This window comes from Caretta caretta, chromosome 9 (assembly GCF_965140235.1).
Source record: "Caretta caretta isolate rCarCar2 chromosome 9, rCarCar1.hap1, whole genome shotgun sequence".
NCBI lineage: Eukaryota > Metazoa > Chordata > Testudines > Cheloniidae > Caretta > Caretta caretta.
In genome coordinates, this window is record NC_134214.1 from 49,855,200 (window position 1) to 49,871,981 (window position 16,782).

Consider the following 16,782-nt stretch of genomic DNA (forward strand, 5'->3'; position numbering starts at 1 on the left):
CAGCAACTGCAGGTATAACACACAGGAAGCGTTGTCAGTGTGTTCACAACAAAAATCAAAACTTAGGCTACTGAACTCACTCCCCTTGATCCGCAGAAGTTGTAAGCACTGCCTTCTCACTTCTCCTTGGGATTGATACAGCATGGCATCAGTCAGAGCACCAGCCCTGGTGAGTATGGCTCTTGGGGTGGGGCCAGAATGAGGGGGATACACCCCAGGCATGAATATATTTATATAGGGCAATGAAACTCAATACTGGCACCAATTCCCACAGGCAGAAGTGATTGTAGCCACTCTGCCTCTGTCACCCTCAGGAGTGAGAGAGCACAGCTACTGCTGGCATCCTGATGCCACCTAGACCCATATGCTGTTAGCCCGTGTGCTGCAATGATGCCTGCTGAATTAACTAAGTGGCATGGGAAAGTGTCCTACCGTGGCAGAAGTAGTAAGGCAAGCCTCCCCAGAAACCTTTGGCAGAGGATTGCAGAGTACCTGCATAAAAGTGTCAGCAAGATCTCTATAGAGGATTCACAGGACGTCCTGGTGCATGTAAACAAACTGCTCCGTCTGGCCCCCTCTGCATAACTCCAGAGAGGAATGAGGAGCGGACAGCAACTCTACCTCTCTTGGTTCTACCACTGCCTTGTCTAGCAGAAGTGATAGAGAGAATTCAACAGATGTGTCCTGCTACTTTGGGGGCTCTACCCTTGTAACTTCAAAGCAAACTGCACATTTACCAGAGGTTCCTTCCCCTGCATCAGGCTCACCTGTTGGGACTGGCTGGACTGCACTGGAGTCAAACACAGGTCCTGGCTCACTGCACAGCTGGATCCCCCAGTCGCCTGTCCACCAGCCTCCTCCGCCTCTTCCTTGTCCACCCTCCCCTCTCGCTGATCATGGTGAGGGCTCATGGTCCTCCAAAGTTATCCATAGGGCTCTTGGGGGCGGTGGTGGGGTCTTCTCCAAGGTTGACATGCAGCTCTTTGTAAAAGAGGCAGGTCTGCAGCTCAGCACCAGATGGATTGTTGGCCTCCTTAGCCTTCTGGTACCCCCGCTGCAGCTCCTTGGCTTTCACACAGCACTGCTGCTGGTCCCGCTTGTAGCCCTTCTCCTGCATGCCCTGAGCCACCCGCTCACAGAGGTCAACAGCTCTGTGGCTGGATTGGAAGTGTGCCTGCACAGCCTCGTCTCCCCACAGCCCCAGGAGATCCAACACCACCTATGTACTCCAGGCAGGAGCGTATCTGGAGCACGTAGCTGGCATAGTCAGCTGGGCAGTAGCACACAAGAGTGGAGAGCTGCCCCACTAGGTGTGCTCACCAAGCCAGGCAATCAGGAAAAGGAATTTAAAGAAGTTGCGAGGCTTTAAAGGGGAGGGGCAGCTTCCTGTCCACCTGGCCCCTGGGCAGCAGAGTACACACTGGTGACCAGAGCTGTCAATGTGGGGCATTGTGGGACATCACCTGGAGGCCAGTAACAGTCAAAGTAAGTAACAGTGTCAACGCTGACCCTCTGTCGACCTAACTACATGGACCTTGATTCTATGCCACTCAGGGAAATGGTGTTATTAAATCGGTGTAGTGGAGCAGTTTTGCCAGCAAGAGTGAAATTTAAAAGCATAGACATTTCCACAGCCAGGTTGATGCAAGATGCCTTTCATCGACCTAAGCGTGTAGTGTAGACCAGACTCAAGTTAAATAGAAATTAAAAGGAACACAGTCACATGGGTGAAATGCTGCAAGCTGTATGGATACTTTTAAAAACCATGATAACAGAGGCTCAAACTAAATGTATTCCCCAAATAAAAACCGTGAGGGGACCAAAAAAAAAAAGTCACCACAGTTAAACAGAGTAAAACAGATGGTCAGAGACAAAAAGATGTCTTTTAAAAATTGGAAGTCAAATTCTACTGAGGAAAATAAAAAGGAGCATAAACTCTGGAAAGTCAAGTGTAAACATAAATAAGGCAGACCAAAAAAGAATTTGAAGATCAACTAGCAAAAGACACAAAAACTAAGCAAAAAAAATTGTAAGTACATTAGAAATAGGAAGCCTGCTAAACAACCAGTGGGGCCACTGGATGGTCAAGGTGTTAAAGGAGCACTCATGGAAGATCAGGCCATTGTGGAGAAGCTAAATGAATTCTTTGAAGTCTTCACTGCAGAGGATGTGAGGGAGATTCCCACACCTGAGCCATTCTTTTCAGGTGACAAAGTTGAGGAACTGTCCCAGATTGAAGTGTCAGTAGAGGAGGTTTTGGAAGAAAGTGATAAACAGTAATAACTCACTAGGACCAGATGGAATTCACCCCAAGGGTCTGTGGAAACTTGTATGAAACTGCGGAACTACTAACTGTTGTATGTAATCTATTGCTTAACTCAGGTTCTGTACCAGTTGCCTGGCAGATAACTAATGTAACTCCTATGTTTTTATAAAGGCTCCAGAGGCAATCCTGGAACTTACAGGTCGGTAGGCCTAACTTCAATACTACGCAAACTGATTGAAACTATAGTAAAGAATAGAATTATCGGACACATAGATGAATGCTATATGTTGAGGAAGAGTCAACATAGCTTTTGTAAAAGGAAATCATGCCTCACCAATCTGTTAGAATTCTTTGAGGGTATCAACATGCACATGGACAAGGGTGTTCCAGTAGACACGGTGTACTTGGACTTTCAGAAAGACTTGGACAAGGTTCCTCACCAAAACCTTTTAAGCAAAGTAAATAGTCATTGGATAAGAGGGAAGGTCCTCTCATGGATCAGTAAGTGGTTAAAAGATAAGAAACAAAAGGTAGGAATAAGTAGTCCGTTTTCACAGGGATCTTTTAGACCAGTGCTGTTCAGCATTCGTAAATGATCTGGGAAAAGGGGTAAACAGTGAGGTGGTAAAGTTTCCAGATGATACAAAAATTATTTAATATAGTTATGTCCAAAGCAGACTGCAAAGAGATACCATGAGATCTCAAACTGGATGACTTGGCATCAAAATATATGAAAATCAATGTTGATAAATGCAAAGAAATGCACAATGGAAAATACAATTCCAACTATTATACACACATATACATATATATACACACACACACACACACACAAAATGATGGGGTCTAAATTACCTGTTATCATTCAAGAAATATCTTGGAGTCATTGAGGATAGTTCTCTGAAAACTTCTGCTCAACATGCAGTGGCGGCAGTAAAAAAAGCTAACAATGTTAGTAACCATTAGTAAAGGGATAGAAAGAAAGACAGTAAACATCATGCCACTATATAAATCCATGGTACATCAACACCTTGAATACTGCGTGCAGTTCTGGTCGCTCCATCTCAAAAAAAGATAGATTAGAATTCGAAAAGGTACCGAGAAGGGCAACAAAAATGACCGGGAGTATGGAACAGCTTCCGTGCAAGGAGAGATTGGGACCGTTCAGCTTAGAAAAATGACGACTATGGGGAGAAATATGATAGAGGTCTATAAAAAAAAATCAATCACAAATGGTGTGAAGAAAGTTATTTACCCCTTCATATAAACACAAGAACCTGAGGTCATCTGATGAAATTAACAGCAGGTTTAAAAACAAACATAAGGAAGTACTTCTTCACACAGTGCTGTGGAACTCATTGCCAGGGGATGCTGTGAAGGCCAAAAGCATAACTGGGTTGAAAAAAAGCATTAGATAAGTTCACGGAGGACAGGCCCATCAATGGGTATTAGCCAAGAGGGTCAGGGATGCAACTCTACGCTCTGCGTGTCGCTAGCTTCTTACTGCGATATTGGGACTGGGTGACGGGATGGATCACTCAATAACTGCCCTATTCTGTTAATTTCCTCTGGGGCACCTGGCGCTGGTCACTACCGGAAGACAGGATGCTGGGCTAGGTGGGACTGTTGGTCTGACCCAGTCTGGCCATTCTTATGAGAAAAGCGGGAGAACACTTCATTTAAGAATCCAGCTGGGATTAGGTGTGTGTTAGCTCCCAGACTTTGAGAAACCAGCCCCATGGCAGTGAACTCAGAATCCAACAGGCCCTAGCCTCAAGGGAATTTCAGCATGCTTAGCTCTTCCAAAAAACATTTTAAACTGGGAAAGACACTGCAAGGTAGGATGGCAGCACATCCCGCATCAGGGAATACTGACACGCCACTGCAGGGCATCTGAGTGCAGCAGGAATGCTAAGCAAAGGCCACAAACAAGTGAACTTTATGCTCTAGATGTTTCCTTGACCATACGGATCTCCTCTCATTGCCAGTTGCCATTACAAGCAAGTTTCCAGCCAATGGCAGTGAAGACTGGTTAGCAGCAACTTCCGGCTCACTGGGCAAAGTGAACTTATTCTCAGGCCAGTGCCTTACAGACAGCCACTTTGCTAAACCTCTTGCCTGAGGCTTCCTGGAATGGGCTTGGACACTGAGCTACCCTCCCCAGGTGTGAGAGCGATCCCTTAGCTCTGAGGGGAAGTATAGGGGCTGCTTGCTGCCAGCCACCTTTGCAAGCATGACATTCGCTTCATTTAACAAACTTGCTCGGTAAAGTTTCACCACCATTTATTTGAGACGCAGTAATTTACATGTAAACACAGACACCTGGGTGGTAAGGCACTTGGTGAGACCAGGCAAGGAGACAAATAACCACTCAGATGGGCTTCAGCAGCCAGGGATTTCTGGGCTGCGTTTCCTTCAGTCTTCTTGTCTAAGGAGCAGCTGATTCACAATGCACCCCAGATGGTACCTGCCACAGGCACAGACGCAACCTCGCTGCAGAGAAGTCCATTCCTCAGTATGAAACCTTGTCAGCAGGACACAGATCCTGAACAGCTAAATACAGACAGAAAGAGTTGCTATTTCCCCAAACACTTGGATGGCACAAGTGATGCTGAGACTGATTCCCTGGAGATACTGCTCCTGGGGTTTCCTCTGTTCAGAAATAGGCATGTAAAAAGCTCAGGGCTTGGCTGTGAAGTAACCAGGTTTAGGGCTGGTTTCCTGCATTAAGAAACTATACTCCAATAAACCCAGGAGCACTGACTCTGGACCAGACAGGCTGGATAACCAAGCGAAGCTACTTCTGGAGCTGTGTATCCATTTTCTCAAGCAGGCAGTCTCTTTCCATGCACAGAATTGCACACATGGCCAGGGGCATTATGGAAGCAGCAGGAGATTTTGTATCTTCTGCTGAAATACTGGGGATTTATTGGCCACTGCTGGAGGCAGGCTACAAGGGGATGAGGATGCAATGGGCTTCCCTGGGACAGGAAGTACAGCTATTCTGATTCCTTCAGAAGCATTAAAAGAATGACATTGAAGAATACAGCAACCGGTGGGGAGGGGGGATTCTACGGTGGGAAACATGCAGCCACTGAAGTGAGCTGTAGAACAACAAGCAATCACAGGAAAGGATCTGGGTGGGGTGGGGCTGAGGTGTGCCTAGAAGTACCCTATGCCAGAAGGAAAGGAGCAGGCCAGCTGTGGATGCAGCAAGGGCACCTGTGCTCTCCTGAATCCAAAACAACAGGAACCACGATCCTTGTGAACCAAGCAAGGGGAAGTCTGGTCTGGGCTCCAGCATGGTAAGTACCCCAGGCACAAGCTCCCCAGTACCCCCAGGCACAATCACCCTGGCAGGGGGCCTGTTAACCCTCGAGCCTGTAGCATTAGCTCAGCTCCAGTGAAAGCCCCACTGCACAGCTCACGGAGACTGGGGAGGAAGGAGGCAGTGACACACTGCAGCCTTGCAGGAGGCCTTGTCCGAACACACCTGAACTCCGTGTGCCAGGGCAAGCAGAGCTGCTTTCGCTGTGCAGGTGGGCACACAAGTGGCTCATTTATCACAGCCAGCCCAGTCCTCACTAAGCTCTACCTCCACCACAGCCATCTTAAACCAACCGCCATGAGAATGCCAGTCACCAGCACTTCGGAGAGCCCCAGGGCACCGGACACACTTGGCAAACCTCTGTGGAGGCCAGGAGCTCCACTATGGCACTAAATGTGGCAGCACTTCACCAGGGTCAGAAAATGGCCCTGTAGATTTTTCCAAAGCCCACTGGCAGCTCCCCAGCAAGCCAGACATTCACATTTATACAAGCACCATTTAAAACGAGACCATCACGTCTCCTCCTAGATTTAAAAAGATTTAAGAACTGCAGTTGTCCTCTGCCTTGGCCTGTGCAGAGAAGAGGCAGTGCAGGCAGCAAGTTAAAACACCATCTGGTTGCTGAGGATTGCACCATCCCCATAAATGCACAATCAGGTATTCTGAGCAGCTGCTGCGCCCGGTCCATCATGAGCTCTTTCTGCCGTTGAGCAGGCGAACGCTCTGGTCCTTTTCATCCAATTTCAGGTGTGTCCAGCTGAATTTCTTAATCAGGGTGCCTGGTATCAACGCCACCATGGCTATGGCCAGTAGCTTAAACAACGTGCCCCAGGAGAAAATGGCATCCAGGGAGGTGATCTGTGAGAGGATGGCACCCGTCTGCACACAGATGAAGTTATAGGGGATCAGACCTGGAAGAGAAGAGGGAGAAGCCTGTTACTAGACAACCATCCCTAGTGCCCTGGTGTTGTCTTCAGGATTGCTCTGGCTAGACACCACAGATCTGTACTGCTCGGAGATGGCATGCAGGGTACAGTGTAAGACACTGGTCAAAGGTCACATCTTCTCTGCATCCAGGTGTGCTGACAAAGTGAGAGCTGCACATGGGGGAGTACAGCTCAGTGCCCCTGGAAGGGTCACTTTCCTTCGCTAGCACTAAGGGGGACTAACCATTGTGAAGCAGGAGACAGGGACAAGCAATGCCCCCTCTCTGCCCCTCCATCCTGGGGAAGGATTTCTGGACAGGCTGCGCCCAGCCTCATCTAACACAGCTGGGGTCCTGTCACTGGGAATACTCCGCTCCCAGCCCCTGACACAGCCAAGTGGCCAACCTGGCTGCAGCAGCGCAGTGGGCAATCTGCATCAAATATGCTGTACAGCACCTGGAGAGAGGGCAGCACACATGAGGCTCGGGCCAGGGGCAAGCTTCTGCAGGGCCATTGTATGGGTTTGTGCGAACAGGGGAGATTAGAAATCACTCGTGTTGAACAGCGGAGCTGCAATGCCATTTCCCAGCACTCATTAAAAACCAGTGGGCATCGGGACACCCGACGACAGCTAAGTTCTCTAAAGGAACAGCCATTTCACCCTGGGAAGAGGTGACAGTGTAAGGGCACAGACAGCAGCGAATCAGGAAACTAACACAGCCACGTGACTGTTGCTGTGGGACCCTTAACGATGGAATTCCTCAAGTGTAGCATAGTACATTCTCAAGCTTGCTGGGTTCTAGTAACAGCATAGAGTAGGTTGGGTTTGATCCCCTCCTGAACACAGAGCCTGCGCGCCCCCAGCCCCAGCCCCTTACCGATAAGGACGGAGAAGAAGAACTGAGAAACCGGGATGTTCAGAATCGGAGACGCCAGGTTCAGAAACCAGTTTGGGGTCATGGGGAAAAGTCTCAGAAACAACAAGAAGAAAAATAAGCAGCTCCTGTTCTCCTCCACCTGCCATTGGACAAGAGAAACCAGGTCAGTGCTGCCACTGCCTGTTACTGGCCAACTACTGCAGAGCCGAGACACCCAGTCTGACACGAGCAGAAGGTCAGGACTTCATTTCAATAAGCCACAATGTAACATCAGCCCAGAAATAAAAGCAAACCAGAGTAGCTTAGTACCACCGTACCCACATGCACCAGGATCAGCTTCGTCTGTGCAGCAGCTGCACCCAGTGAACATACGCGCAAACCTGGGGCATGAAAGACCAGTGGAAAAGGGGGCAATCACTGACGGACAGACATGATCAAAAAAAACACTTACACAAAGGGCAGCTGCATTCCCTGCAACTTACCCTGCTTTCCGGCAGCGCCATTCTGCTAGTGAAAATTGGTTCTCAAGGTCACTATAATGGGTAGTCCTTAAAATTAAAAAGGCAGCCGAGTGACAGTGTGGAAGGGAAGGGTGAACATGCAACCTTAGCCCTGTCCCTTGAGCATCTCCTTAACAGCGTAAGTGCACCTTTTGCTTTGTCCAGGCAGCAGCACTGGGAGAAAGCATTAGGATGTGATCAGCCAGACGTTCTCCACACCCTCAGGGCTTGCTCCTGCCAACGCTTACCTGACTGACTCCACTCCCACTAGGAAACGCTCCGCCTGACAGCAGTGTTTTCAGGCTAGGGCCCTCAGTAACACAGCTGTTGGGAGTGTTCCCAGTGCTGTACACGGGCACCGATCAATTCTAACAGCACAATACTGCCTAAGGGAGGCTTTGCACTTAGTGGCCAGACTTTGGAGGGGTTAAAAAGGACAAAGAAGGACACAGCAAGCCCCTCCCTCCTGTCCCATGGAGCCCATCAACCTCCTTAGCACAATAGGCACCTGTCAGCTTGGCCAGCCACTATCCCATGCTCTGCTGACTCTTGGGGCTGCAGGCTAAGGAGGCACTGCCGTTCCTGTGCAGACCCCTCAGGGCACAGTTCAAGGCAGCATCAGTCTCTCTCTCTCACACACACACACACACCCCCCCCGGCCAGCACTCAGCCTCCAAGCTGCATTCTCCACAATATTATTCTGCAGTTAAAACCACTCTAAAGCTCTTGTGCAGCAAACATCTTCAGCCAACCTACAGCCTTTGCTCTGTTTAACAGACACAAGACTAAGAGGGCTGGCTTAAAGCAGCTTCCAGCCCTTGTAATGCCTTAGATCATTTTAAGGATTTGTACCAATTTACATTGCAAAACAAGAGCAGCCTTCCCATATGCTCCCAGACAGTCCTAGCAGGGGACGGCAGGTGGACTGGTCAGCAGGCACGAACAGGTGGGGCACCAAGTCAGGCGGTCTCTGTGCCAGAGCTGATTTTTAAATGTGAATACAGGAACTGAATCTACGCCAAGTTTCTGTTTGCAGAATTCAGCCATTATTGCTTGAGAGCTCAGAGTATCCCACCCTTCCTAAGTGTCCACTGCATTTTATTCTTGTCAGCTGTACTGGTCAAGCAGGGTTATGGCAGAACGAGCTAGTATCTTCCTGGGCATCAAAGTTACTTACCAAGTTCCAGCTAGTTACACCTGCCTTCAAAGAGGTTGCTAAGGAATCTCTGAAGGCCCAATTTGGCCTGCTGGCGACAATGCATGAGAAAGCAGAGCCCAGCTCAACTCTCAGAATCCAGGGTGCATTTATCTTTGAGAGGAGCAGAGAGAGACTGACACACAAACATGGAACCCCCTGGAGCCACTCATCCAATTCCTTTTCAAAGCAAACTGGGCTGACGCTAGAGGGCACTACCATGTCCCTGCTCTCAGAGCAGGAGTACCTACTCCATTATCCAAGGGATAGCTAATATGGTTAGTTCTCCCTCTGAAAAGCTCATGTTGCTTACATTTTGGGTCCACTGGACTGATTCCAAAGCCAGAAGGACAATAACTGCCATGGTGGTAGGACACAGGGGACTAAGGAACCACAAATGCAAGCCCTGAGCTAAGACGGGGCTGTAGAATCACAGCTCAGCTCTGCTCCAGTCAGCCCATCACCGGGGGTTTGTCCCCATGCCCTGAGCAGAGGGACTAGCAGCAAGGATCTCTTTACCTTTCTTTGCAGCATGGCCACTTTATCAGGAAACCAGTAGACTACAAACTGTTTTCCAAAGGCCCCGGAGAGCAGGTAACAGCAGGTGGCACCCACGGAAGTCAAAGCAGAGCACAGCAAGAGCCCCATCCATGGTCCAAACAGAGCCCCAGCGAGGATGTTCTGGTAGAACAAAAGCAGGGAGTGAGACTTTATGAATAAGAGACTGGACAAAAGCATTCAGCAATGCGTACACAATCACAGCCAGCCCAACCCTCCTCTGGCCACATGGGTAGCTTGATGGGGAGCCAACCATCCCCTTTGCTCCCACAGGGGCACAGCTTCACTGCCTGTTGTGGACTTTCTGTATTAAAGCTCCAGAGAGAGGATCCTCCATCCAGAGAAGGCAGAGAGTTTGGGGACAGCATCAACCGTTCCAAAGAGAGGAGCTCTGTCACCTTCGCATAAGATGCCAGCCACATCTGGGGCAGGGAAGCACCTAGCTCGGTTGTGGCCTCCGAGTGCCACCATAACACAAATGGTTAAAACTCATGGCTCATTCTAGAAACTTCACCAGTGCAGGAGAGCAGTGTCTGAACTGACCACTGCAGTCTCAGTCCTTGAGTCAGGCAGCTTATGGAGGAGACTCACTCGGTTCTTCCCTCAGTCCCTTAGTTTCAGGGCTTGAAAGGTACCTGGCTCAGGTGACCTAAAGCATTTCCACAGAGCAGCCAGCATCTTAGCAGAGGTTGTCTCATGGGCGCCTCCCCCTTCCCATTTGTGATCAGACAATAGGCCCAGGCCAACTACAACCTCTGCTGACATGGAATGGTAATAGCAGAGGAATATTTAGAACTTATTTAAAGCTATTCAAGGTGGCAGGAACCAGGGTGAACCAAAAACATGGACATGAGTAAAGTGCTTGAGCACCGCACAACAGTCTGATTGAAAACCAGCTCTATCCAAACTCAACCAGGTGCACAGTAAATGGATTACTAACAGATCGCCACGTGTAATCATTGGGTGGAATCCTGCAGAGATTGGACCTCAGCCCAAGGCTGTTCAATATTAATATTTTTATCAACAATTTAGAGATAAACATAGAGTCACTGTAGATATTGTATATGGAAAAACTGGTTGTTTCCTAAATAATGAGGAAGGCGGGGGTGGGGTGTCATACAGAGACAACAGAATCACTTGGTAAATTGGGCATGATCCAAAACTACACATTTTAATATGGCCAAACATAAGGTCACATCTATAAACAGAGAATGTTAGTCACATGGCATGTGGAACCCTAGCCTGAAAGCAGTGACTCTGAATAGGACTTAGAAGTCATTAAACTGAGCATGAGCTTCCAGTGCGAGGCTTTGACCCTTGGAGGTATAACCGGGGGAATATAAAGGAGCAGGGATGAGCTTTACCCCATAGCGTTGTCACTAAACCTTGATGGTGCAGCCCACGTAGTATTTTTTAATCCGCCTCTGGCTAGTAGGTCTAGTCCCCAGGCAAGGGGTGTGCAATGCATTTCTCAAACTCCCAGAGAGAAGTCCTGTTCACCTGGAAGCAAGATGACAGGCCAGGACAGTGGGGTTTAAATAGTGACCCCAATAAACGAGAGCGCCCAGTGAGTGGGCTAAGACCCTATGGCAAATCCCAGCTTCGGAAAGTCTGGTGAGGGAAAAGGAACAGAGTGCTAGAGAGCTGAGCAGGTGCGTACCAGAAAGCTGGAGCCGGGGATGGCAAAGGATTGCTTGTAGAGGTAGGCAGCACAGAACAGCAGCAGCACATAGCTCTGGTGCTCTTGCTTATAATACTGTAGAAACTCTGCAAGCTCTCGCAGCTCCTCCAGGTCTGATGGGAACTTGAGTGACCTGAGAAGGAAGAGGGAGATCCAGCTAAAAATGATAAACCCTTGACACTCCACGCATCTCTCAGACATTCTGCACACATTAACAAATGGACAGCCAAGGTCAAATATCTTCACCTGATTTTACAAATGGGGAAACTGAGGCAGGTTAAGTTACTTCGGGTCAGAGGAAGTCTGTGGCAAACTGTCTAGTGACTTAAGTTCCCTCTAAGCTGCGTGGCCATGCAGCAGGCTATAAAGATCCATGTAGGCACGCAGCCTGGAGAGGTGAGAGGTAGGGGGTGGGTGGGGAGGGGAGCAAGTTGGGGCACGCAGGGCTGCCGGCAGGGAGAGGCGCCTCTCCCCCCGGCCCCAGCCCCAGGGCTGTTGTGGTGAGAGAGGGCTGGGGGAGTACTCTCTCCCCGGGGCAGCCTGCACCCCAAACCCCTCATCCCTGGCCCCACCCCAGAGCCCACACCCCCTTCCAGAGCCCCTAGCCCTGAGCCCCCTCCCACACCCAGAACCCCTCTTCCCCAGCTCCAACCCAGAGCCCTCACCCCTGCACTCACCATCTGCCCCAGCCCTGAGCCCCCTCCTGCATCCCAAACCCATCATTGCCAGCCCCACCCTAGAGCCTGCATCCCCAGCACCCCATGCCCAACCCTCTGCCCTAGCTGAACCCGCTCCCACACCCAAACCCTTCATCTCTGTCCCCACCCCAGAGCCCGCACCCCAACCCTCTGCCCCAGCCCCAAGCCCTCTCCGAACCCTTTGGTCCCACCCCCACCACACATCACCTCGATATTCGGTTCACATAACAAAATTAATTCTGCACCTGGATATAAAAAATTAGAGGGAACATTGCTAGTGACTCAAGGACATTCTCATTTGAACAACAGAGTTCCTAGGAAATCCACCAGCAGGCTTTACACCAACCTAGGCCTTTTCTAAGTGTGAACAGCAGTGCTATATTGCAGAGCAAGCTCCTGCTTTATCTACGCAGTGCACCCATTCAGCTTGACAAACGTTCCCATGACCGACCTTTGGTATTGCTCAGCGGACCCATCCAGCCTGCACAGAACAAGCTGAAACTGCCAGAAAAAAAAGAGAGAGAGTTTTCCCTACCTGGTCTTCAGCAAACTGAAAATTAACAGTACTGTTTGCATCCAGCCTGGAGCATTCATCTCCTACCCTGAAGCAGGACTGAAAACAGCATCCAGGACATCACTAGATGGGACTGGAGCCAGTGCACAGATCACCATGCTGCGTGCAAGCAGCCGACATTCCTCACAGAGGAGGTGTTGGAGACACCAGTGCCAGGATCTCTTGGCCACCATGGCACTGACTATCCCAGGTTGCTGCTGGCCCGACTCATACCACTGGCTGCCCTCTGGATCTGGTGTTTGGGCTGAGTATGGAGGTGTGACAACTGGAGATTTTACCCATGGCAGGGACTGACTGTTGCCTCCTGCAATTTGAGGTTGGGGCTAGGCACTTTGATGGCCCTTCCTCAGAGATTAATTGGACCTGGTCATTTCTTGAAGAAGAATATTGTTCACAATAGGACTGTATGAAGATCTTTTACCTTCCACTACTGGTTAAGTGCTGTGCATCTTCCTTATTGGTTTCCACCTCACAGGTCATCATGGGTTACATCTCTCCTCTGGCAACTGATGGAAAAAGCTCAAGTGGCAGAAATCTCACACTGAATTGGACAAATTGCTTCATAACATATCTTGAAATCTCATGCTGTGGGTGTGCAAAAGTTTCTTTGCTTCCACCACTGTACCCACTAAGTCTCACTCAGATGATTTATGCTGATGAATGAATAGGAAACAGCTGTTACTCTGTACGCAACAAAACTCCAACACACCAAGCAGATTCCGACACAACCACCTGCTTCTGTGGCTGCAGAGTGATTTCTGGAGAGTTCAAACACTGAATTGTCTCTGGTTGGACAAGGGCTGTTGGTATCACTGTGTTCCACAATCTACTCTTTGGACTAGCATCCCACCTGACTGGGGAAGACCAGCAGGGGACACTTGTCCATTGTTGTCTGAAACACCCATAAAATGCAACGCAGTTAAAGAGAGAGTGCATCTACTATCACCATCAAAGTGCGTATCGTAAACAATTGTCAACCATACAAAATCTGCACAGCTATCAGGATTTGTTCAAGCTTGGGGAAACTGTTACAGAGAAAGATAAAACGAGCTTAACAGACAGATACCCATTCTTAGATATCATGGCCTGAATCCCGTCGCAGAGTCAATGAGTTAATTCACTCAGAGAGAGAAAAATCAAGGGGACCCATTCAAGTCTCCTGCCTTTTGTCCTACCTCTAAGCATCTGTTAGCCCTCTTCTCTCTGAAAAAGTAAAAGAACGCCCAGCCCTCTGCTGGCCTATACAGTTCATTTAAAGAACACCACATCCTTTCTACAGAGCCAGATAGCAGTCTGGAATATGTCAGTCTGTGCAAGGGGCCACACACTGGCATTCCAGTTTGAGAGGGGAGTCTACATCTCTACACATATCTCATCATTAAAGGAGTTTTCACTGTGTGCACACATGTGTTTTTCACTTGCCATGCTCCACAACAGCGTTCTACCCTTGACTGTCAGAGACCTTTTTGCACCTTATTGGCAAAATAACATTAAGCTAGAAAGAGTTACTGGTCAGTACAAGTCACCTGGTTTCACCCCAGGCAGTAAGGCATGAGCAGGTCTTCAACAGGGTCAGATCCTCAGCTGATATTAATTGTCCTTATGCCATTGACCTCAGTGGAGCTATGACAATTTGCACCAGCTGAGGTTCTGCCCCAAAGAGCACAGGGGCCTAGAGAACAAACTCAGTTAACACATAGCAAATGGTATATTAGAATCCACAGTTAAGTGATGCAATGAGAGCTAGTACCTGTGGGTAGGGTGGGCTATTGCTTGCTCTGACTTGTTTTCTGGGTGGTAATTCCTGGTTTTGGGGCAACAAAGGGCTCAAAGCTGGCCAAACCTTTGTTAGGCAGAGCTAAAAATCGAAAGGAATCCCAACTAGAGATAGACCGCACGTGTCTAGGCTTTTATGTGCTTTCTGTAAAAAAAAAAAAACAAAAAAAACAAAAAAAGTAGTTTAACTAAGAGTTACCTGGCCTTGCACCTGCCTATTTGAGCAGTCACTCTCCCAGGACCAAAGCGTCACAGTGCAGAGAAGCAGAAGGCCCTTTGGTTCTGAGCAGCCAGAAGCAGGGTATTCTCTATGAGGGTCCTCCACGTCAGAATTCACTCTTCCTAGGTGTCATATGGCCCAAATGTGTTGCCGTTCAGAGCACATAACACAGCCTCTCCTTTTACAGGGGCTTTTGGGATGGGGGACACTACCTGAGGGCTGCTATTTCAGAAGCAGGGTATTTTCTTTATACAGTGCTGCTGTAAGGGTTAGGCCTGGTCCACATTTAAAAGGTTGACATAGCTAAGTGGACAACAGGTGTGAAAAAAAAAATCAAACCCTTGAATGCCATACTTATACCACCCTAGCCCCAGTGCAAACACATCTATGTTAATGTAAGAATACTATCATCATCAGGGATGTGGCACTCTTACACTGACAGAAAAACCTCTTCTGCAGGTGTAGGTTGCATCTGTGCTATGGGGTTATGTCTAGTTGGGACATTGTCGGCATAACCCCATAGCATAGACATACCATCAGTCAGCTATTGCTGGTGTATAATGGAATTTGCTGGAGCACTTGCCTTTTTGCTATTTGTTGTTTTAAAGAAGTATCAAGGACACCTACAGCTTTGGAGAGGGACCTTTCTTGCTACAATATAAATCAAAGCAATAAAACACAAAACATCTGCCAAATCCTAGCAGTCAGGATAGATGAAGGATCCTAGAAGGGTATGTCAAGCCGAAGATGACCGGCACTAACATTGTTAGTTTCAAAGCTTCTCAAAGATCTGATTTCACACTGATTTGCTATTGCTAAACATAGCTCAGAACATGCAACACCATATTTCTATGGATTTCACACCCTGCAAAGATCATCACATGGTGGGGATATATTTTTAGGCTGCCACCCTATACTAACAGGTCAACAAAAATCCAGTATTTCACCCATTCATCCTGAACATTACCCTCAGTCAAAATCAGATAGAGAAAACCCTCCTAACTCTTGAATCATTTAAAATCTTTTCACATGGGGAAATAGTGCATGCACCTGAAAGTTGCCATTTTCCATTGCAAAATGTGCACATGCATTAGATCACAACAGTCATTCTCCTCTGGGCTTTCCTCCAGGACACCCAAGGCATCACAGCAGTCCCTCAGCAAAGCACATTGCCCACAGCGCCGCCACCCTGCAAATTCTGTCGGCGGGGTGACAGACGGACGAAGCGAGGGTCGAAGGGTTTTCTCGAAAGCGGCTCTGGGATGCTGGGACGGTGGGCTGCAGGTGCAGTAAAGCCCTAGATGGCCCGGCCGGTTGGTCCCACCCTGGCCCACGTGCTCCCGGACCCCAGCACCCCGCCTTCAGGCCCGGCCCCGTGCCCCACACCAGGGGCACCGGGCGCTGGCGGCAGCACCACGAGCCTGGGGAGCCCGGCCCCCTCGGCAGCCCACGGGCGCTCGCGCCCAGCTCTGGTGACCCAGGGGTCCCGGGCCCACAGCGAGAGCGGCGCCGTCAGGCACGGACGCGAGATGTGGGCGGCTCCCGCTGCGGGGAGGAGCCGCTTCCCCCGGCCAGAGAGGGCAGGACCGGAGCCGAGCTGGGGGGAGGGAGCTGGGCCCGGCCGTCACCCACCTGCCGGCCCCGAGCGGGCCCCCCGGGCGCAGCCGCGCCGACAGCAGGTAGAGGCCGCAGGAAGCGGCCCCGAGCAGCGCCAGGAAACCGCAGAGCGGCCGCATCCCGGCGCGGGAGCTGCAGCGCCAAGAGCGCCGGGTACCGGCGGTTCGCGGCGGCCGATCACGTGACCGACCGGCGGCTCGCCCCACGGAGCCACGTGACACGGGCCGCGCTCCTGCAGCCCGCCCTGTTGCGGCCTCGCCCGCCCGCGTGAGAGCGATCGGCTCCCGTGCGGCCTGAGGCCCCGCCCCGGGCGTCAGCGGGGGCTGGGCCCCGGGCCTCTGGTGCTCTCGCTCGCCACGGGTAGAACTGGGGCTGCGGCTGCCTCCGGCCTTGGCTCATCGGGAGTTTGTGCCCTGGCGCCCCCGAGCCTGCTGGGCAGCAGCGCCCCGGGGTGGTTTGCGCGGGAGTCTTCCCTCTGCGCGTCCCGCCCTGCCCTGGGCTGCCCTGCACCGCCCTGCACCTCCGCCTTGCCGCGTTCAGACAGAGCCTGCTCGGGTTGGCGCGG

General features: G+C 50.2%; 1 protein-coding gene across 8 annotated transcripts; it reads right to left on the reverse strand.

The window, feature by feature from the left end:
* Positions 1-4,532: 4,532 nt before the first annotated feature.
* Positions 4,533-16,421, reverse strand: TMEM41A (transmembrane protein 41A). 8 transcript variants are annotated; one of them, XM_075132284.1, is made up of 7 exons: positions 16,233-16,308; positions 14,355-14,525; positions 13,026-13,110; positions 11,312-11,465; positions 9,613-9,774; positions 7,399-7,537; positions 4,533-6,505 (listed from the first exon to the last, which is right to left on the reverse strand). In XM_075132284.1, the coding sequence occupies exons 3-7, from the start codon at positions 13,085-13,087 to the stop codon at positions 6,282-6,284; spliced, it is 741 nt and encodes a 246-aa protein (XP_074988385.1). In that variant the 5' UTR covers positions 13,088-13,110; positions 14,355-14,525; positions 16,233-16,308; the 3' UTR covers positions 4,533-6,281. The 8 variants fall into 8 exon arrangements, with proteins under 8 accessions (XP_074988385.1, XP_048719713.1, XP_048719715.1 ...); XM_048863756.2 differs by having other exon boundaries at positions 13,026-13,257; XM_048863758.2 differs by lacking the exon at positions 14,355-14,525 and having other exon boundaries at positions 16,233-16,365.
* Positions 16,422-16,782: the final 361 nt, after the last annotated feature.

Excerpts from the sequence above, each read along its gene's own strand:
- TMEM41A (XM_048863754.2), bottom strand. The coding sequence starts at position 16,336 with ATGCGGCCGCTCTGCGGTTTCCTGGCGCTGCTCGGGGCCGCTTCCTGC. Across the intron at positions 7,538-9,612 it reads TGGCCATGCTGCAAAGAAAG|GTGGAGGAGAACAGGAGCTG; the intron begins GTAAAGAGATCC and ends GTCCAATGGCAG. Across the intron at positions 6,506-7,398 it reads CTTCTTCTCCGTCCTTATCG|GTCTGATCCCCTATAACTTC; the intron begins GTAAGGGGCTGG and ends CTTCTCTTCCAG.